Source organism: Thamnophis sirtalis, unplaced genomic scaffold (assembly GCF_051295495.1).
Source record: "Thamnophis sirtalis isolate CommonGarterSnake01/CBP01778 unplaced genomic scaffold, rThaSir2_p1.2 scaffold_2, whole genome shotgun sequence".
NCBI classification, from domain to species: domain Eukaryota; kingdom Metazoa; phylum Chordata; class Lepidosauria; order Squamata; family Natricidae; genus Thamnophis; species Thamnophis sirtalis.
The window spans coordinates 129055852-129078726 of NW_028261382.1; the positions used below are offsets into that span (position 1 = coordinate 129055852).

General features: G+C 36.9%; 1 protein-coding gene across 1 annotated transcript; it reads right to left on the bottom strand.

Annotated features, from left to right (window-relative positions):
• Positions 1-2825: 2825 nt before the first annotated feature.
• LOC106540909 (carbonic anhydrase 13) lies at positions 2826-17033 on the bottom strand. The gene is made up of 7 exons (XM_014056210.2): positions 16583-17033; positions 10725-10922; positions 10009-10127; positions 6758-6853; positions 6385-6447; positions 5373-5528; positions 2826-4197 (listed from the first exon to the last, which is right to left on the bottom strand). The coding sequence occupies exons 1-7, from the start codon at positions 16611-16613 to the stop codon at positions 4084-4086; spliced, it is 777 nt and encodes a 258-aa protein (XP_013911685.2). The 5' UTR covers positions 16614-17033; the 3' UTR covers positions 2826-4083.
• Between the last annotated feature and the right edge of the window lie 5842 nt (positions 17034-22875).

Below are 22875 nucleotides of genomic sequence, written 5' to 3' on the forward strand. Positions count from 1 at the left end.
TAGTTATTTGCCACATTTCAATCATTCATGTTTACTTATTCGAAAGCTGTAGCTCTTTTATCCTGTAAAAATCATTTTAATGGTTTCAGATACCATCTTAACATTACTTTGCTTATAATGACACCTACTGGTCAGAAAAGCTAAAAAGAAATTACTGCCTCCAGTTCATCAATCCTTTATTTTGAACTCTCAATTTTTAGAGTAATGTTTGGGGAAAGCATTTTAAAATCCTTATATAGTTAATTATTTTATTTTAATTTAATTAATTTTATTTTATTTTATTTTATTTATATATCTCCCATTTTGCTGTCCAAAGTGACTTATGCTGCATAGAAGATTGGCATTTCCAAAGCGGATAATATAAAAATTCTGGCATAAGGAATAGGGCTTGGACAAAATGTATATGAAAATATGAATTTACCAATATCAATGAATGTTCATTTTAATTATACAATATTCTAGTGAATATTTGCTTTAGTTGATAGTTCTACTACTAGTTCTACTAATTAAGCAGCACGGGTTTAACATCACTATCCTGAACACCAGTTATTATTTTTTCCATTGTGTTAATTATGCAATATCCTAATTTGGCTTTAGTTGATAGTTCTATTATCAGTTCTATTTAGTTCTATTAATCAAACAGTACAGGTTTAACATCACTATCCTGAACAACACAGTTATTATTGTTTCTACTGTGTTGTTCAACCAGCTAGTCCTGATGTCAGTCTCTGCTTTGCTACTTGCTTTCGGCTGCCATTGAAACGGGGGAGGCATGGTATTTGGGAGGGGAAGTTTTCAGTACAGGAGTGATTGTAAAAAGGGAGTTTGTTCTCACCATCTACTGCACATGCTGCAGATAGTGGATTTGCCGCCAAGGCCAACTGTCCAGCATACCAACCTGATGATGCTTTTTGAAGATGAAACCCACATGACACCTGAGGGGTGTGCAGATTGGACTATGGGAAGGGGTTACCAGGGGGAGGGAGTTGGGTCACATATTGATATCTATGATTACGCACGCTTTTGCCTCAGATCTTGCTTTGCTTAGCTGCTATCTACTCATAACCAGTAAAAGTACTCTTAATTCTGCAAAATGGAGTTGAGTGGTTTCTTTCTTGGTTACCGAGGGAGGCTACCCTGTCACCTGACCTATTTCAAAAACTGGATGTCAATTACCAGCAACTGGGGCATTAGGGAGTTTTGCAGCCAAGATGACAGCCACAGTGGTGTGATCAAAGCTTCACCCATTTTTATGGCAAATATTTTGAGTTTGGGGACTATATTCTGTGGACTATCCTTGTAGGAAACTGGGCTTGGATTGAGACTTCTTTTTGGCATCTTCCCAACAGCAACTCATGAAGTTGTCATTTCCTGTCCTACTAGCTTTTTTCTTCCCAAGATAGGCTGGAAAACACACAAAGATACTGTCAGCCTCTGCTTTGCTGCTGTTTCGGCTGCCATTGAAACGGGGAGGGGGGGCATGGTATTTGGGAGGGGTTTACTAATTGTGCTGGAGGAAGATTCTGGAGTTCTGCTGCCTGTCGGACTGCGCATGCGGAGGAGGTTCCCGCCAAGGCCAACGGCACCGACATTCCATCTTGGTGATGCCTTTCGAAGTTATCCCACACCTGACACTTGGGAGACTTATGATTAGACTGCAACTGGGATGCCAAGGGGTGGGGAATGGGTTATTTTATATATCACTCGCTTAGTAAAAGTACACTTGATTTCTATCAATGGAGTCTCGTGGTCTTCTTTCCTAATTACTCAATGAGGTGGTGCTGACAGATACACTGCCACACACACATACAGAAACAGTGTATGTATCATGCATTTTTCCATGATTCGACCCGTTTCTCTATTTTTAATTCCCTGTAAAACAATGGAATGTCTTGAGAGACATATTTTTCTACATCTTCTTGGCCTCAGAAAAGATTAACTGAACCATAGTCAGCATTTTTCCTGATGTAGCTTAATGGAAGGAGTTAAGCCTCATGAATAGACTACAGTATATTTTTGAGAGTTTTGGGGGGTTTGTTGATTGATCCCACTGACTGCACTCTAATTTGAAAACTAAATAAACATGTGTTTGAGGAAGAGCCTCAAATCAAGGCTATCTATATTTATGGAATTCTATGCTAAAGTGAGCTCCATTACATTCAATGGGAAGTGTTGTGACAGCAGAAGTTTGCTGTGAGTTGAGTCGGGATGCAGGAATAACAATGCAGCTGGGGCTCGTTAGTATTGTCTTCTGGAGATAAAAGGACTGATGGTGCCACACCCTGGTTGCAGAAGTCAACATTCATCGTTCGTTCGTGGGTCGTTGTTTGTTTATGGAGAATTCAGTTCCGTTCCTGTTTGAGTTTGTGAGACACTTGGATAACTGACTTTGCTTCTTGAAAACTTGGTGCTGTAAGAGTTTTGTTTCTGCATTCTGCTGCGTAACCCTTGTTTGAAAGAGACTTTATCAAGGTTTATTTTGGGCTCACAGCCAGCATGAGCCGAGACTGATAAAGTTATTTCCTTTTAAGTCTGTCTGACTATTGTCTGTTAACGAGCGAGGAAGGGGGGTCAGAACAGGAACTTTGTAGGACAATGTAATTAGAATAAAATGCTGATTGTGGTTCAATTAATCTTGTTCTTAATTGTAAAATTACATTTAATCCCATTATAGTTTCAAATTGGATCTAGTTTCATATATTTTATTGCAATTGCTAAATTAAGAGCAATTAGTCTCTCTTTCCATATGTACAAATTTAAAAATATGTAAATTTGAAAAGATTAAAATGATTAGCTATTATTTGAAATAATGGTTAAACACACTGTTAGAAGAAAACTTAATTTATTGTCAGTAAACGTTTCTTTAAAAAATGTCTAATATAAGAGCATAGACCAATATTGTTCATTTACTCCTTGCCTTGATTCAAAATTACTGCTGACTCCTTAACAATGCTTTAATGAAATTATTTAAATAGCATGAAAATATTAAGACCCTTAGTTTTAAAAAATATGAAACAATGCCATCTCCAAATCATCATTCACAACCTTATGTACAAATACCTACCAATTAGCATACAGATTATATAACTCAATGAGCACATTTCAATTCAAAATTCACTTCTGAATGGAAGCAAAAACCTTTGTTTTATCACTGATAAAAAGATTTTAAAAAAGAAACGTGTTGCCATCATTATATTTTTAGTTGTTTGATTTTTTTAAGTGTCTTGCTATTCTTGCTTTCTAGTCTAATTAGCTGAATAATTTCCTATTGAGTTTCTTCAATTCCTAGGATGTTTTGAAGACAAATTGTTAGAATCCCAGAGTGGAAGACTAAATCATTTAATCTTCTGCCTAGTTAGGTCATTTCATTCACAAACCCTAAATTACATCTATTGAATCCTCGTCACTCAAACTTAACATGCTACACCACAATCAAATAACAGCATGACGCTCATTCAGACCACAAAATATAATATTAATATTAACTACAACTCAGAATAAATTTGATTGATTATATCATATTGCAATCCAATTACATCTTATGTTATTAATTATATTCTTAATAAAAAGGGAGTGCCTTGACTCTCTAGCATAGTCAAACTGCAAAAAAACCTATTTAAAATAGTGAATCAAATAATTGAACAAAAATATTGTATCACTAAAACATAGTAATATTTATCATTATATAAAGATATTTATTATAGTGATGTTATATCCTGATTATCCTGATTATCCTTATATTAAAATATAAGTATTTTAGTTCCTGTTCTATTTCTCCTTATCATCTCACTACTTACACATACTTTGCATTTACTGTTATTTTATACAAACCCCTAGATTTTTATTTGGGATTTATATTGTAGGGGCAAGATTGTATATTGTAATTGTCAGGAATCATAATAATGGCTACTCTACTCTACTCTACTCTACTCTACTCTACTCACAAATATTTCCATAAAAATTCCTACAATTTAAAAATAAAAGCTTCAAATTAAAATATCTTTTTTAAAAAATAAGATCAATATTTTAAATGGGTTTTGCATCCATAACAGTGGTCAACTACTATCACAAATTATCCTTCCTTTAATTTCTTCTTACTTCCCGCCCCCTTAAAGGCTGTGGTGGTCTGAAGTTTTTCAGCATGCAATAGGCATGCTCTCCTTCACCAGTACACAGGAGGTTGCGAAATTTGGCCAGCTGTGGATAAAAAAGATACAATATTCAGCAAGAATTAATGCAAAAATGCACTCCACATGTACATACTTTTCTTCCTGGTGACACATATTAGTATAACCCTGTGCTTTTTTTATGAGCAATTATTTATAATTGAGCCCCACAAAGATATAACAACTGAACAACAACAGAGTTAATGAATGACGAGCTATTATGAAACAATGCCTACATAATATTTGTAAACATAAACTGAATGTATTTAATTTGTACTGTAACATTTAAGCACTTTTAGCATGTACAAGTCTCAAGAACATATTTACTATCTCACAATTTTGACAAGCCACCTAAATAAAATGAACCGAAATAGAATAGAGGAGTTCTTAATTACAGGGCGGGGCATAACCTTTTCCTAGGGGGTCACAGCAACACTTGTAATAACAACACAAATAATTCATACACCATTCGAAAGCCCATCAAAAACTGAGTTTATTGACACGATTTAATAGTCAGTATGACCACCATTAGCCCTTCGAACAGCATTCAAACGAGGTGGATAAGAACACAACAAATCTTCAAACAGTTCAGTTCGATTTTCCAGATTTTTCAACACAGTTTCCAAATTCATTCTCAAAGTTTCAACCGAAACAAATTTAACATTTAATAGCTCATTCAATTCAGTTTTTTATGGGCTTTAAAATGAGGTGTCGCGGAAACTGCTGTCGATCTTGCTGTGACCCCCTAGGAAAAGGTTATGCCCCGCCCTCTGGAAAATCTGGAAAATCGAACGGAACTGTTTGAAGATTTGTTGTGTTCTTATCCACCTCGTTTGAATGCTGTTCGAAGGGCTAATGGTGGTCATACTGACTATTAAATCGTGTCAATAAACTCAGTTTTTGATGGGCTTTCGAATGGTGTATGAATTATTTGTGTTGTTATTACAAGTGTTGCTGTGACCCCCTAGGAAAAGGTTATGCCCCGCCCTGTATACTTGCACCTTAATGGTTAATATTGATTGATTAAATATGTCAATATCGACTCTTATAAGTCACATAGATATATTTTCTCTATTGACTGAGTGGTTAAAATAGTTGGATTTTAATAGGTGATCCATGTAGACCCCTGATATCAAAATATAACAAATGGCAAACCTTCATGAGAACTCCTTTAAATAGAGATTTCAAATGGGAAAATAAACATACCTGTTCAGAGCAAACACTTATAGGTTCCCTAAGGATGATCCAAATGACACTCTCGAGAAGTGGAGGGACTGTGAGAGACCCAAGGTATGTCCAGTAGTCCAGTGAATGAGGGAGAAGACAGGAAGGATCAAAATTGGTGAACCTGTGTTGTTTACCCTAAAGTAAAGAAAGATAGAAGGAATTAGCAAATGCCCTCTTCAGCCTCATTGTGTGGCATATAACTTCCACTGTTGATTCTTCTTTCTGTGACATGCTTCCTGCTTCCAAAATATACCTTTCCTTCTCCAGTTTTGCCTCCATGAGTATAGAGATTTTTAGATTTATTCTTTGGTTGTTCTTACATTTGGACTGAAAATATATAGACAATACCTATAGGGCAGAATTAGCATTTTCTGTATCCTCTCTACTTCCATTTAAAGGTTTTGCATGTTTTGCTGCCAAAATATGGTAGCTTTTAATGCTTTTAAAGGTAGTCCTCATTTAGCACTGCCTTGAACAGCAACTGTTTGCCGTTAATGACAGTGATGAAAAAGTAACCATTTTGTGATTTATCACAGCATTTATGATCTTCGCAGGTCTGTTAAGCAATGGAAAGCTGAAGTAAGATCATGAGCCGTTACAGTTTTACCACTTTGCTTAAAATGGAGTTGCCAGTCCCAACAGTGGCCGTTAAACAAAGACTATCCGTAAATGGCAAGAGACAGTGTCCTTGTGAGAGGTTTAAAGCACTTCATTTGTATGGAGAACCTTAGAAATTATTACACAGTACTCTTATTAAAGCAGCTGAGGGGAACAGGAAAGAGAACATGCACATTTAGCATTTTGATTCATCATCTGTACTTATAGAGATTCTGTGTCTTCCACACTACCAGCAAAGGAATCATAACTCTGTGAATCAATAAAAAGTGTAGACAGGTCTGCCATCTTTGACCTGAAACAGTTTTTTTTAATAGTAAAGCTTCCATTGCAATCCCAATAAGAATATACAGAACTAGGACCTGGTCTGCCTTACCTTCATTTTAATGGTATCCAGTTCGTCTGTGATTTTTTTGAGTTGTGAATTGCATTCACCCAACTGTAAATATAAATATAAGATCATTTCTTTGGCTGAGAGAAAATGAAGTTTTATTGACTTTAAACTTTATTTACTGGTTTTTATCATTAACTTTTGTCAGCAAAAGGATTATCTGGAAAGTTTAAAAATTATCTCGAAAGTTTAAAAAGAAAGGAAATATATGGGATTTGGGGGTTCTCCGAACTGCACATGATCTTAGCTAGAGGTTCTCCCGAACCCCTGCGAACCGCCAGAAGCCCACCCCCGGATAGTCTGATCTTTTGCATCCTACATTTTAAATGAAAAAAAAAATGTCATTTTATTTCCTTACTTTTAAGAAAACAGCCATGACTGCTAACCCATCAGGTTGCTGGGCAGCTTCAACGAAGCTGGGGTATTTATCTGCATTCCAATGCACCACATGAAGCTGAAAAGCAAGAAATCAAGTACAATTAATCATCACTTTATGAAGTTAGCCATATGTAACATATGATGGAGTGTTGGGAGCTAGGTCATTGGGTTTTTTTTTTACAAGTAGCCAAAAGCCATCTTGATGCATGTAGTCCTTTGGAAGCTCCACACGCGTTGGTCCAAAGCTCTGAAGATCCACTCTAGCCAGTCCTAGTTTGGGGCATGTTTATAAAAATAATAAGAGTCTGTGGCAGATGCCAGTCCCTCTTGCCAGCTGTGTTCCCACCCTCATTTTGCTTTCACAAATACTTAGGTTCACACGCACTGGATCAAGGGCTTTAACATCCTTGCAGGAGAGCTGCTTTGTAGGTGCAAAGTATTATTATGAATAAAATCTAGAAGTTCTAATGGCTCAGTTCACTTAATCTAGAATCTTAAGGTGTCAACCCTCACACACTTTAAAAATCTGGACAATATATATCTCCTGAAATATTGTGAACATTTTACAAAAAGGAAACCAATGCTTTCAACAGGAATGGCTTTTATTGTAGATTAATGAAAAATAACAAACAAGAAAGGACACGAGAAAATCCTGAAACACTGTGGGGGAGGCCCATCCCAATGGCCCGTGGCTTCTCTTTTAAAGGATGAATGTACTGTATCTTGTCTTACCACCGCTCTTGAACCACAGCTTGTTGGAGAAATCTTTTAAGGACTGTTTCTTTTATGCATCATCCTCAGCAGTCCTGTACCGCAGCCTGTTGGAAACACCTGGGTCCAGGAGATAGGCTGCCTCAGTTTAACAGGACTTTGGATCCACAGAGATCATCTGCCAGAGGAACAGTGTTGTCTTCTGTCTGAAAAGCAGCTCTTTCTTCCTGCATATGCCAATTTGGCAGAGGTGCGTTCTTGAGCCAAAGAGCGTTTTCTTCCTGGATCTCAATACCGTACATCTGTTCACTGAGCTTTTGGGCATGTCTCCAACCATATGATCAGCCTGACACTCTCTCAAATCCAAGGTCTCTCCCCCCCCAATCAAGAGAGTTTCTAGTGGGTTCTTGATAATCAGCAGAGGGAAAACTTTTTAAACTGACTAAACATTCTTAAATATTTTCTCCTTCCATTTGGTTTCTTAGATGGAACTTATTTCTTTCCAGCTATATATCTGTTTTCTAAGCACCTCTTATTAATTCGTTATATTCCATCTCACCTGGTTCCTGTGAAAAACATAAGTCTTTAAACACTGCAAATGTCATTTCCCCCCAACTGATTCCCCCCCCCTTAATTTTAGGCATTTTTCCATCTTCCTTTATTTTATCAAGGAAATTATTTCTCTGAATCTTCAGTTCTTGCATTATAGAAACATGTGCTTCTATTTCAAACTACTATTCCATTTCAGAAATATTTAAAAAAAAACACCACAGAAAAGTGTCCCTCTTAATGTTAGTTAACTAGAAGCAATTTATACTTTTTGAGGACTTCATGTTGAGAAAAGCAATCATTGGAAATGTTAATGTATTAGTAATGCCTTTTCCATTTAGCATTTTTGCAATTCCATTTCAACATGGAAAACACATTAAAATAAATTGGCAGAGATTGTAACCAGATTATACTTTCTATCTGAAAGAATTGTTACAGTACTATAAAAACAGAACATTTACAGTGTTTGAATTTGGTTCTATAGAGATGTACCTCACTTCATCTCCACCCAGCATGGTCTCAATCCCATCCAGTACACCAATAAATCAACCAACAGGGAAATAGTGTTATTTCCCTTGGTTTTTTTGAAAACATCAACAGAAAGCATTTTAATCTGTTTTACTAAGAGTTTTAGTCTCTCTGACGCAAATACTGTGGAAAAATATAAAAGGAAAGGCTTAGTATCTATAGGTTAGGCATTCTCAGATGCTTAATTGACCCGCATTTTCCTCCAGCAAGTTTATGCTGCTTAGGCGGCTTAGTAAACCGTAAGGTCAATTTGAGATCAGTACATACTTCCCATGTACTGAGAAGTGAAGTGAAAAGAAGAAAAACAAAAAAATATTAAACCTAATGGAAATCTTGGAATTTAAATGCAAAAGATTGAGTCAAGCCGTACTATTTTAGAGCATCTTTAGAATACTAGTTATATTTTCAGTGGACAAGAAGGTTTTACAATAGTTATTCCCAAAGAAGAAAATGATATGCAATATAGCATGGGTGTCAAACTCGCGGCATCATGTTGCCATCACATGACTTTTGTCATTTTTTTCTCTCTCTTCGCAGAGCTAGGGGTGGACATGGCCTGCATGTGACACATCCAGTTCACAGCAGCCAGTTTGACACCCCTGCAATATAGTTTTATTTGTTCTGATGTTCACCAATATGAACCCAAAGAGCTGATTAATTCTGGGGCCTCCATGTTTTACACCACAGTTTTACCATGTCACTGGACAGTGAACACTGGAATATTTTAAAGGAAAATTTGCATCCATAGCAGTTGTGTCTGAGAGGGTCAGAATATTGGATAACTCCCCATGTTTGTCCACCTGCTTTTGGCAAAAGGTACATTCCTTTAAAAATTTCAGTGTCCAAAGACATGTGGCAAGCTGAGAAAATAAATCTACAATGGGCTACAAAAGCCCTAGTAGCATAATAACTAAAAACATACTGTGCATTAAACATAAGTGAAAGGCAATATGGAAATGTTACTGAGAACACACAAAAACACTTTCCACAGCAACCAGAAATAATCAAAAGCATAGGTTTTAATTAAAGAAAACCCCACTGATGTGCAATTCTAAGCAGATGTGATTGGGAGTAATTCCCATGGAAATCCATGGAATTTACTATCAAGGATATGATCAATATACAAGATTCAGTAAAAATGTCCCAGCCAGACTAGTTTTAAATTACAAAATTTACTTTTTAGGAACTAAAGTTTTCCAACTAAATAATAAAATTCATCACATAGTGTTATATTTTCCTGCCTGAACTTGACCAACTACATTTTTGGCTGGCCAATATCACTAAACACATGCACCAAACACATGCAACTATGGTAAAAATTTACCATTGGAAATTAATATTTTTTACTGTTGAAATCACACCAGTCATCTCAGAAAGGACAGCTTTAATTATGCTGCAAAAATAAATCCTGTTGCTTCAGAACAGATCAGAGGAGTACTTTACCTCTGCTGGGAATTTTGCTCCATCCACAGTATGTTCAGAACCAATGTCATCATTAGCCCCCCAGTGGAAGTGGATTTGTCGCAGCCTATAATTTCCAGTGAGTGGACCCCCACTTAGCACTGTAAAAAAATAATGATAATTCTTATTGTTAAACAGAGAATGGGAAACATTTAACGTTTAAGCATATTTTCAGACTACTTGAAGGCCAACACAAAACTGATGTAAAAAACCATGATTGAATCTCTCAATGTTAAATAGGTTCCAGCTTAGCACTAGAAAGCTAGCATCTCCCCTGCATGCTTTTTTTTTCCTTCTAAATAACTGTCCTGAAAATTGCTATTCACTCTACAGAGGAAAAAAAAGGCAAGCAAAAAAACTCTTGTGACTACAAAGGAAATGTGAACTGTTCCCATGAAATGAGAGCAACATAAAACTAACAATGCCAAAGATGAGAGAAAGCCATGTTTGAGAAAGGAATTTAGCCCACTTTAAATAGGGCTTTTAGGAAGCTATCCAATTTTCTGTACCCAATCAGATAAAATCATATTCAAGAAAGATGTGGACAGCTCATTTGAATGCAAACATATTTAGACAATTACAAGTAACTGAAAGTCCCTCAAGTGATAAGGTAAAAGGATCTTCTTTGGAGAATAGCTGCCTTATAATTTAGATACAATTTAGAGGATTAAATCAGACAGATTTGCTAGAAAACAAACCTGATTTATTTTCAGTGTCATCAAATTCCACACTGGTGGAGTGTCCATTATTGAGTATGACTTTAGCAGAGGAAGGATCATAGCTGGGGCTGAGGGGAAGCAGGTTGGGGTCATATTTAGTCTCTTCAGTGTGAATATCAATGGGAGATTGACGGTCTCCATCAGCAATGGGGAAAATTTCCTTCCAGTGAGTAGGTCCTAGAATACATTACAGTAAAAACATTGTTTACAGAATATCATTTGGTACAGTCAGACAAACAAAGAAATTGTCATATAAGAAAATGCACAAGAACCTACCTGGATTTTCTTATTTTTCTTTTTTTAAAAAAAATATAAAATAAATAAAAATGGTTGGATTTAAAAGGATGGAATGTATACCACCCCATCATCTTTTAAGGGCTGAAAGACAGCCCTCTGCATAAATATCTTAAGTCTAATGAATTGAATACCCAAGGATGCAGGTTAGAACACTAGAGCTGTTCATTTTCTGCCTACTTCCAGGCATTCTGGTCATTAGGAATGCAGCAAACACCTGAAATTAACACACATGCAATAGATTCAGAGAACATTTACCCATCAGATGATTTAATCTGTCATTCACACAACTATAATGCTTTACTTTGGTTCAGTAACATGGAAAGCACTTTATTCAGAGACAGAGATTAATAATGGTTCATCAAAGTTTCAGATAAGGTTGTAAAAGATGCTCTGCCTAGTTAGGAAGCCCACATACTGTTCTCCAAACTTGACATAGTACAGCCACTTTGAAAAGAGAATAGTTCAACATCACAAAAGAACTGATTTATATATGCAATACAGCAAGATAGAATTGTGGTACTAGACTATAGTATATGACAGAAATGCTAAGAACAGTTTTAAAAATTGCATTCTCACTAGTACATATAGTTTATATACATTTTTTTTCAAATGTAGAAGATGATTTCCTAAGTTTGCCAACAGAACCTGTATTGACCACATTTGCCCCCTAAAATACCTGAGTGACTTATTCCAAAATAACGAGGCCTCAGTCTACCAGTCATTATCATATGTGCAAAATCAGAATTTTGACTTATGAACATACTTCTTAAAACAGGAGTTAAATTTTCAAAGTACCAAACTTTATAAATACCAATCTAGGGCAGAAAATAAAATAAAACCAAAGTACTCAGCATATTAATTGCATATACTTGTTATCCTAGTTTAATTGTCACAGCTTTTTTCAAAAGAAATGAAAGAATTATAAGGTAATAAAAATGTTAGGCATTGTGATGTTATGATAAACAAAAAAGCATTATAAAACAATAGCTGTACAACTCTTGGAAAAAGAGAGATATCTATTAGTTACAGCTATTGATCCTAATAATATTTTAAGTACCTGACATTTAGATCAGTTTTACAAACTAGCCATAATATGAAATGTTACTTAAAAATATACCAAGTGAATGGCAGCCTTGCTTACTCTGAAATAGCCCACCCAGGCTGATTACAATTAATGGGAATTCTAGGAAGTGTAATCTCAACACAAATGAAGAGCAATAGATTATGGAGTTATGGTTGTTATTCTTTTTCATTCAGTGAAGAATTCTGCCTTGGGAAAGGATTAACAGAAAATGCTTCTGTTATTTCAGTCAGTCAGAAATGCTTCTAGCCAAATTTGGAATTTGGTGAGATTTTACCACATTACAGTTGTTAGTTGATAAGTCATTTGTAACCTATTTTACCTGCACTGTGACACGCATCTGCATAATTACCTCTGTACACACACACACTTTCCTCCTCTGCCTTATTCTGATTTTAATGCAACACCAGTAGGTCACACAAACTTTGAATTTGTTTTAAGTTTATCTCCTTCAGCAGGAATGAGAGGGATCTTGGAGTCTTAGTGGACAACCATTTAAATATGAGCTAGCAGTGTGCAGCAGGTGCCAAAAAAGCCAACACAGTTCTAGGCTGCATAAACAGAGGGATAGAATCAAGATCACGTGAAGTGTTAACACCACTTTATAATGCCTTGCTAAGGCCACACTTGGAATACTGCATTCAGTTTTGGTCGCCACAATATAGAAAATATGTGGAGACTCGAGAGAGAGTGCAGAGAAGAGCAACAAAGATGATTAGGGCCCTGTGACTAAAACATATGAAGAATGATTGCAGGAACTAGGTATGTCTAGTTTAATGAAAAGAAGGACTAGGGGAGACATGATAGCAGTGTTTCAATATCTCAGGGGTTGCCACAAAGAAGAGGGAGTCAAACTATTCTCCAAGGCACCTGAGGGTAGAACAAGAAGCAATGGGTGGAAAGGAAAGAAGCAACTTAGAACTGAGGAGAAATTTCCTGACAGTTAGAACAATTAATCAGTGGAACAGCTATCCTCCAGAAGTTGTAAATGCCCCAACACTGGAAGTCTTTAAGAAGATGTTGGACAGCCATTTGTTCTGGAACAGTATAGGATTTCCTGCCTAGGCAAGGGGTTGGACTAGAAGACCTCTAAGGTCCTTTCCAACTCTGCTATTGTATTGTAATGCAAAATCAGCTTGCCATTATGCCCTTTGGAGTGGTACCAAAAAATTAGGGCCTTTCTCTTTTTTTCCATTATTAAGAGATAAAATGACTGATTGGGGAATGGATCGTAATCCTAACACCCCACGCCCCAAATAGAGTCTGGTCCTACCTGCTTTGGAATTAAGTTCTTGAAAAGCTGTACAGCATGTAATCCAATTCTCAAACCAAGAAAAAAATGTACTCAGCCTACATATTTTATCCATTTCCTTGAAATAGCTTGTAATATTTTTTGGAAATGACTAAAATCAGTTTTTAATTAATCTACTATCTTAAGTCTTCAAAGCAAGATTTCTATCTAAACACAAGATTCCTTCATAGAGTTTTAATCACAAGGAATTCTGTTTGGTTTGTCAAATATTGATAGGGAATTATGAAATCCTCAAACCTATGTTTGTATTTCCTAACACAAGAAAACCCAATTCATGCTTAACATTTTATATTACTCTGGTCAGAATTTATCAGCAATATCATTCAGAAATTGTTCAAAATTCTTCATCAAGATCTTAGTAAGATAGATGAGATGAGAGATTATTGGCTTGCCTAAAGTCCTTTAGTCTAATAAAATAGTATCTCAACCTTCTGTACTTCTAATTCTGGAGGAAAAAATACATTATCAAATTTCTTATCACCTCTTGGACACACTGTCTGTTTTACGTCAACCATATTTCTGTCCCACCAAGATTATCTTTTGCACTGTTTCATACCATTACGCAATGTCAAACCGTACTTCTAAAATGAGTCAGCTATTTTGTTTTTCATTCTTGAAAGATAATTTATATCATTTACTATTTATCATTCAGTATCAAAAAAAGATATAGAGAAGCTTAGTGTACTGATTGCTTAAGTAATTTTATGCTTGCATAGGTTTATCAAATAAGGAATAGGCAACCAAATACTTGCTCACCAAATACTTTAAATTTACTAAATCTTAAATGCCAGCATGCTGATTTAGAAGCCAATCCTATAGAGATTTTATTCAAGAGGAATTTCTAGGGTGTTTACTAAAAATGATAATAGGAATGGTTTACCACAAACTTTTTAATTCAATGAAAGTATGATGTTATTAATCTGGGTAATTACAATGAAAATGTAGTGATAATTTATTCGCCTGAGTAAATGTGAATGGAAAAATGTATACAAGTGAATATTTATAAAAGCTAATATAAATCTTCCTTCCAATAAGTAGCCACAACCTAAGTAATATAAAACATCTAAGTATAGGAAATTAATGTGGAACTTCCAAAAATGCTTCGTGTGTTTGTATGATCACAACAACACAACTGGAGTCACTGATATTAAAAAGACAAAGTTTTACAAAGCTTTGATATTGTTAAATTCTCAAACCTAGGAACGCCACCATATTAAAAGTGGTGCCCCTACTGTTAGTGGAAATAAATTGACATGTTAACTGTTGGATAATCTTGATATGCATCAACTATTTAGTTCGCCAAAGCAGTGTCTCTTAGATGTAGCACCCAGACTTCTAATAACCTTTCAAAGTTCTTCCTTATGAAGCAGGACACAAAGTTCTGGAAGATTATCTTTAATGCTTTGCTTCTTAAACAGACGTCATCCAGCATGCTGTATCATCGAGATTAGACAACAATATCACAAAATGAAGTTTTTCATTAGCTGTATTAATATGGCATGTACATATCCAGTAAGCCATGGTACATTTCAAAAAGTCTTCCTAAATCTGTTACTAAAACCTGTCCATCACAGACAGCAAGAGAGTACCCAAAATCACAGTTGTTCTAAACTCGTCAACAAAACACCCGGAAACTTAGAACCCCTCCAAAAATATATCTGTACCGGAAAAATCAAAGAGGTCTTTACAGAAGAAGCATTTGAGGGTGATGATAATAAATAATAGAATATTTAATAAATGTTTCATGAATCTTTCATGTATTCCTTCCACATTGTTCAAAATCACTTTCAGGTTTCAACAGCTCCAAATGCACCATGTTTATAATTTGCTTTGGTTCTAACGTAGAAGTAACTAAAAAGCAGTACTGATGATAATATGCATTTCTCTTTTGAAATACAACATGAACAAAATTCACACGTGACATTTAAGAACTAGAGCTGAACTAAAATGAAAATTTAAGAATATCTGTGAACTCAGTTTAATATTTTCCCTGCCCTGATATTAATTTTAATGCAATAAGTTCTGAAGTACAGAGATAGAACAGAAACATAGAATGTGCAAATCATGAACCTTGAGATTTAATCCAAATATCATTAATACAACTCTCTATTGAAGAATATTTATTGTGATTCTTAACATTACATATAGCAAAAAAAAGAATCAAAATATGGGAGAATAAATTGCCTTATCTCACTTAGCATATCTTAAATGCTCCAAACCACTGGGGTGAACAGTATGATGCTGTTTCTTTCTCTTTTTAGGAACAATAGAGTAAGGGCAATTTTAAAAATCAAGATTTTTGATATTTCTTTAATATTGGAGCAATTTAAGGTAACTTATGATTTAGTCTCTCCACAGATCCCTGGAGATCACTGGTGAACATTCTTTTTTTCCTCCAAAATTATGGCTAAATAGAAAAGAATTAGATGATTGAGTGAGAAAAATAATTTGTTATGCAATATCCTTAAAACACATTTTTACATTTTGTTCTAATTTTGAAGCTTTAAATTTATGATTAAGAAATTTCATCATGATCAAGAAATTTCCTTTAATCTCAAAAGATATCCAGACTCAGGCAAAATGTACTCTAACTCACAAAAACTAAGACACCTGCAAAACTTTTAGAAATTTGGCTTCCAAAGGAATAACGGAGGGAGGGAGGGAGGGAGAGAGAAAGAGAGAGGGGGAGAGAGAGAGAGAAAGGGAGGAAGGAAAGGAGAAAAGAGAAAGAAAGAAAGAAAGAAAGAAAGAAAGAAAGAAAGAAAGAAAGAAAGAAAGAAAGAAAGAAAGAAAGAAAGAAAGAAATGTTCATTTCGCGGTTGTAATAAATTCCATTGGTACTTTTTGGGAAGTAAACCCCGTCCCATTGGAAAACAGACGTTCTCCCGAGGAAACACGCGAAATGGAAGAGAGAGGTCGCACGTCTAGTGGAAGTTGCTCGAAGGCGCAACGGCCTAGGAAGGGAAGCCCTTCTACCTTCTCCCATCCAACAGAAGGAAAGAAGTGGGCATGTGGGGAGCAGAAAGGTGGTGGTGGTGGTGGTGATCTTCAGCAGAGCCTCTCCTGTCCTGGCCCTCGGGCACAGTCTCCCGACAGCCCACCCCCTACATCTATTTCCCCCAGAGAGCCACTAGCTCTCCTCCTCACCGTTGTCTTCCTCGTATCCCCAGTGTAACATGACTTTAGTCTGCTTAACGGGATGGAGGCGTTGCAGAAAGGCGAATACCCGTCTCGGTGTCAAATGGGTGCAGACCAGGAGCGGCGGCGGCGGCAGCAGCAGCAGGAGGACGATTCTCCCCGGGGTGAGAAGCTCGTGCCCAGCAAAGCCCCGCGACGCCCTTTTATCTCCCTCGTGCCAGCCGTCGCTGCGCCGCCGCCTTTGGCCTCCAGGTGGGCCGGTCAGCGAGCAGCCCCCATTCGGGCAACGTCACTTGGGAAGGGAGTTACGCGGCTCGGGAAAGGAAGGCACCCCAGGCTACACGGCTTACGCGGGTGCTGCGTTCGGGGTCCCAGTTCTTCAGACGCGCTCTTTTCCAAAAGCAAGTGGGAGGGGAGTCCTTTAGATAGCCTTTATTATTATTTATTATTTATTTGTCAAATTTAGATACCGCCCATCTCACTCACCGAGCTAGTGAGCTTTTGCATCGCAGCATCTAAAACATGCTGCGTGTTAAGGAAAAAGTGCGGTGCAACCTTCGGAATCAGATCGGATTGTGCCCTGTCTTCTGGAGATAGGAGCTCCCAGGGACCTAAAAGAAAAACAGAAGGGATTGAAAGATTGTTTTCTTTTCTGCAAAATCGCAAGAAATCAATACAGGTAGTACTTGACTTACAACAGTCTGTTTAGTGACCGTTTGAAGTTAAACAGCACTGAAAAGGTGACTTATGACTAATTTTTCACATTTATGACCATTGCAGCATCCCCATGGTCAGGTGATTTACAATTGGATGCTTGAAAATTGGTTCATATTTATGAAGGTTATGAGTGTCCTGGACTGCAACCTTCTGACAAGCAAAGTCTTTTGTGACCTTCTGACAAACAAAATCAATGGGGAAGCCAGATTCACTTAACAATCATGTTTAACAATCATAATTTAACAACTGCAATGATTCAGGTAACAAATGTGGCAAGAAAACTCGTAAAATGGAGCAAAATTCACTTAATAAATTTCTCACTTAGCAACCTAAATTCTGGGCTCAATTGTGGTCGTAAGTCGAGGACTACCTATATTTACAGACCTGCATTCCCCACATTCTCCAACATTGTTACACTACAATAGACTACAACTCCCGACATCTTGGCCAACTAGGAATAACGGAGATTTCTTAACAAAGGGAGACCACCAGGTTGGGGAAGGTAAGGCTGATGTATGTCACTGAAGGGCATGCAGGAGTTCGGAGAGTCTAAAGGCTACTGTCGGACAGTTTTTTCTCCCCTTTCCTCACAAATTGTCTACATTTCATCTCTCTAGCTGGCAAGAACTCCCAAACTCTCAACCAATGCATAATGATATCAGTATACCATGACTGGCTTTATAGAAATCAACACAGGCAGGGATTCCATGTTAATTAGTGCACCCGGTTTGGTCGAGATAAGGTAAACCATGATGTAGGACACCTTCAACTCCCCTTCCCCACCTTTTCTTCAACTGCCTCTACTCTTCCTACTTGCAGCAGCTGTCAGTTCTAGCTAGGAACAAATAAGCCTTATTTTAAAAGGACTTTTATAGCGGATTTAATTTTGTCAGAGTTTATGGTATATTTGTCACTTGCAGTTGAGATAATTTTTTCTGCTTCTAGAAATCAGTTTTTACACAAAAGTTGGATGGTGGCAATATTTATTTCATCTCCTTTGCAATAGGTGCACCATTACCCATATGATCCTTTCTGGTTTAGAAAATGAGAACATTGATTAGATTATATGTCTGATATAGCTTGTGGGCAATGTTTGCAGCTAGTTTGATAGGTTACGTAATATCCATGTGCATATATAATATACTGCACAACATTGCAGGTAGTTTTATATTTGCCTATCTGGATTAAGAAAGATATATTATCATGCATACATATTATATATTGTTCTACAATCTACATGAAGGTTTAGCATCAATTCTGTTTGGAAATATGGTTATGTATGAATTGCAATCATTTTTCATGTTGAATGAGATTTATAAAGGTCATCCAGTCGACTTTAAACTTCTATTCTAAATGGGGTTTTATTCCTGCAATCTACCTAGTTCAGACAAAACAGTTATACAGCAGGTGCTGAGTAGCTCTTGCAGATCGAACAGCTTGCATTGTGTATGCATGAAATGAACACAGTCAACCAGAGGTTTATTGCTGGGTGTTGTTTTATCTCTTCCACAGTTCTAAGACAGCTAGAGAGAGATAATTGTTAAGGATACAGATATAAAGGGACACATGAGAACGATAAGATAATGTGCAAAATATTGGCCGGAGAGATAAGACTGACTTGTCCACTCCCTTTCGTTTTAATATTCTAATTGGTGCTACAATAGGAAACCGGGGTTGACCAAACAATCATGAAATACCAGAATTGCTTATTTCAGTGTTAAATCTTAATGCAGTTTCTTTGATTTTGGCATTGTGTAGTACAAGATTTCACTCATAATTTTTTTCTTTGTACTACCGTTAGCCGACCATAACTCAACATGTCTCTAAAACCCTTGCTTAGGATGTGTAATGTATGAAACTCAGCAGTACAGGTAGTCCTTGACTTATGACTATAATTAGTCCAACATTTCTGTTGTTAAGTGAGACATTTGTTAAGTTAGTTTTGTCCCATTTAATGACCTTTCCTGCCTCAATTGTTAAGTGAATCACTGCAGTTGATAGGTAAGTAACTTGGTTGTTAAGTGAATCTGGCTTTTCCATTTATTTGCTTGTCAGGAGGTTGCAAAAGGGGGTCACATGACCTTGGGACACAGCAACGGTCATAAATATGAACCAGTTGCCAAGCATTTGAATTTTGATTGCATGATCATGGGATGCTGCAAAGGTCATAACTGTGAAAAATGGTCATAAATAACTTTTTTCAGTGCCGTCGTAACTTTGAACAATCACTAAACTACTGTTGTAAGGCGAGGACTACTTGTATTGTGCAACACTAGTGTGTGTGTGTGTGTGTGTGTGTGTGTGTGTGTGTGTGTGTGTCTTCTTAAAGTAAAACACTAAAACGTCCTGGCCTTCTTATATTTCTCAATTTTAAAATCAGGAGGAGTCTGATAACACCTTTTCAGATTAACAAATTGTCTGAGAAGTCATAAGCTTTTATGAGCCATAGGTCACTTCATCAGATGCAATGTCATGACTAGACTGATGTGGTGTAGTATTTAAATTGGGATAAGGTGAGGGGCAGAGAAGGGGGCAGAAGGTAGAGTGGTTACACAGGCACAGGTTATACATAAAACAAATTATAAATACCTGATTAATTGTAATGTGCTAAAAATGCATTATATATGTTGAGGATTATTTTTTGCTTGTGTAAGAAAACCCAATTTAGCATTTCAAATGCTTCGGCATATATGATGATGATTAACCAATTGTCTTATTGACAGCTTGCAGTTTGTTGAGTGAACTAAAATCCTTACAGGTTAGGAATGCATTTCTTTTGTATCATAATACAAAATCCAATGGCCACTAACTCTAGGACTCTGTTCTCTTGGTATGGTAATGAAAAAAGAAAAAAACCTGGGAGATCCTCATGCTTCGCTCCCTGTAGGGGTGGGTTCCGGCAGGCACTACTGCTGGTTTCCTCATGCGCGCGCTATGGGTGGATGCACAGCGCAATTAAAATTGTTCTGTGCATTGGAAGATCTGAAAAACAAGATGGCGGCGCCTACGGTGCTGCCTGGGAACCAGTTCAGGGGCGTGGCAGGCCTGGGTCACTGCCAGTTCCAGTGACCCAGGCCACCAAACCATTACCGGTTCGGCCAAACCAGTCTGAACCGATAGGAACCCACCATTAACTCCCAGAGGGACCTTCCTAAATGAAACTCTGCTTTGTGCTAAAATCAGAAGAGGGGAGAGCAGTTCAAGCTGTAGTGATTTGTCCTAGGCTTGTTCTCAATTGCCCTGTGATCCCTTAGTCTTTGATGTTGCACTTCTCTCCTGTTACAGTGAGAGTTGTAGGAGAAATACATCTGAAAGCTGTCCTTACTTTCAGTGCTCCTATTCTTCTATTATCACAAGGGTCCCACTGTCACACTGGAGATCTTCGAAATAAGAAAATTTCTTTGAAAGCGGCAGCAGGAGTACACTGCTTAAATAAAATGATCTTAGCAGAGTAGGTGGTCTTTTAGTGGAAGAGAATAAGGAAAAATAACCTTAACTGGCTCAAACATTTGGATAGCAGACAAGAAGGCATTCAGGGTAGCTAGGAAGTATTTCATCCAGGTCAAGAATTCAGGATCTTTGTTCTTTCTCAGTGCTCTTGAATTTCTTCCACGACAGAGTCCTAAATTCTGCTTTGTGCCTGAAATATTTTGAAGTAAGTGAGATTTTACCACATTACAATTGTTAGTTGATGTCATTTGTAACCTATTTTACATGTACTGTGACCTACATTTGCATAATTACTTCTGTTCCCCACACACTTTCCTCCTCTGCCTTATCCTGATTTTAATGCATCACCAATAAGTCACTCTGTGCATCTGACAAAGTGAGGTGTCGCTCACAAAAGCTTTGCTTTTAATTCCATTAAATTATATAGTTCTGAACAGTCATTACCAAACTTCTAATTTTTGGCTAACTGTCCTCTTATGATGTCCATGGATTTTAGAATCTGTCAAAAGCTTCCCTTAAGTGGTTATGTGAATTAAGGCTACCTTTATTTTAAATACAGATATCAAATGATACAAATAAAATAATATCTGTATTTTAAGAATAGGAAGTTTAGAGAACCAGTTTGGTTTACGGATTAAGGCATAGAAGACTAGAAACCAGGAGAATTCCAGTCACTCTCTCAGCCTAGTCCACCTTACAGGTTTGTTGTTCTTGGGAAAAATGGGAGGAGGAAGGTATATTTGCTGCTTTATTTATAAAATAATAAATGCAGGATAAAAATTAATTAATTAAAAATTAAATAAAAGGAGAGTTAGTTGGGGCAGTAGTTAAGCAGCCAGACTAATACTAAGATTAGTATTAGATTAGACTAATACTTAGATTAGACTAATATTTACCATAGATTACTAAAGTAATCTATGACATAGACCAGTCTAATGGGAGACAAAGGTAAGAACAATGATACACTGAAAAATCCTAAATGCTAAATTTAAAAACTCAATCCACATCTTATTCTGGCTGAAAAATAAACTAAATTCAAAGGTATACTGAGGTACTTGAGGACTGATGACAAAGCAGACTGAGGATAGAGGCAGAGGTGAGTTGCTCCTGGTTCGGCCCAGATAGGGCGAACTGGTAGTAGCAGCGGTGGAAGGCTCTGCCCACCCGCTGGGACACCTCTGCGTATGCGCAGAAGCGTCGCACGGGCACGAACCAGTAGTAAAAAAAATGGCAACTCACCACTGGATAGAGGAGGCATCACAACTTTTTGGATACTTTTTAAAAATGCATTTCCAACACGTAGAAACTAGCATGATAAGGAATGAGAAAGCATGTTTCTTCTTTTCAAAGTTTTGATGTATTTAAATGTGCCATTCCTTGTCTGCAGTCTAAATTTATATTCAGTTCTTTTATCAGCTGATTCCACAGCACACCTTGACTCAGACTATTATAACCAAATTGGATTTTCATTTATGGCATAATGCAATGGAATACCAGTCCTCTCCCTGCTTATAAGGCAGCAATGGGGAAAACTAAATGTCTTACTGCCCTATTTGTGAGTGTTATCTGGTCTCTACATGTAAAACAATGATGGACAACATGGACGTTGGTCTGAGCCACAAGCCCCAAGAATTGTAACTTAGGCATTTATCGCCATCTTCAGTTTGCTATTAATATTGCAATCAGTTCTAGCTCTGATAATGTTACTGTATCTAGTTTGGTACACCCCTAGTTTGAGTAAGAAAACAACCAATCTCAGAGAGGACCAAGAACCCCTCATTTCAACCCTGTGCTACAAATATTCTCCTGTATTGATTTTGCAATGTGAACATAGATTTTAAAGCCATCTTATCAAAACAACTACTGTACTGAGATTACCAAATATTTTATTACGTATAGTCCTTATTCAATCTGCTATTTGTCAAGCATCTTTTAATATGAACAGCTTGCCAGCTGTATATTAAATTAGCATGACTGATATTCATATAAGATATAATTTTAATTGTAATGCTGTATCATCATAAAAAGTTATTAATAATGTGGGCTTTGCAGGAAGATTTTATAGCAATAGCAATAGCAATAGCAGTGGACTTATATACCGCTTCATAGGCCTTTCAGGCCTCTCTAAGCGGTTT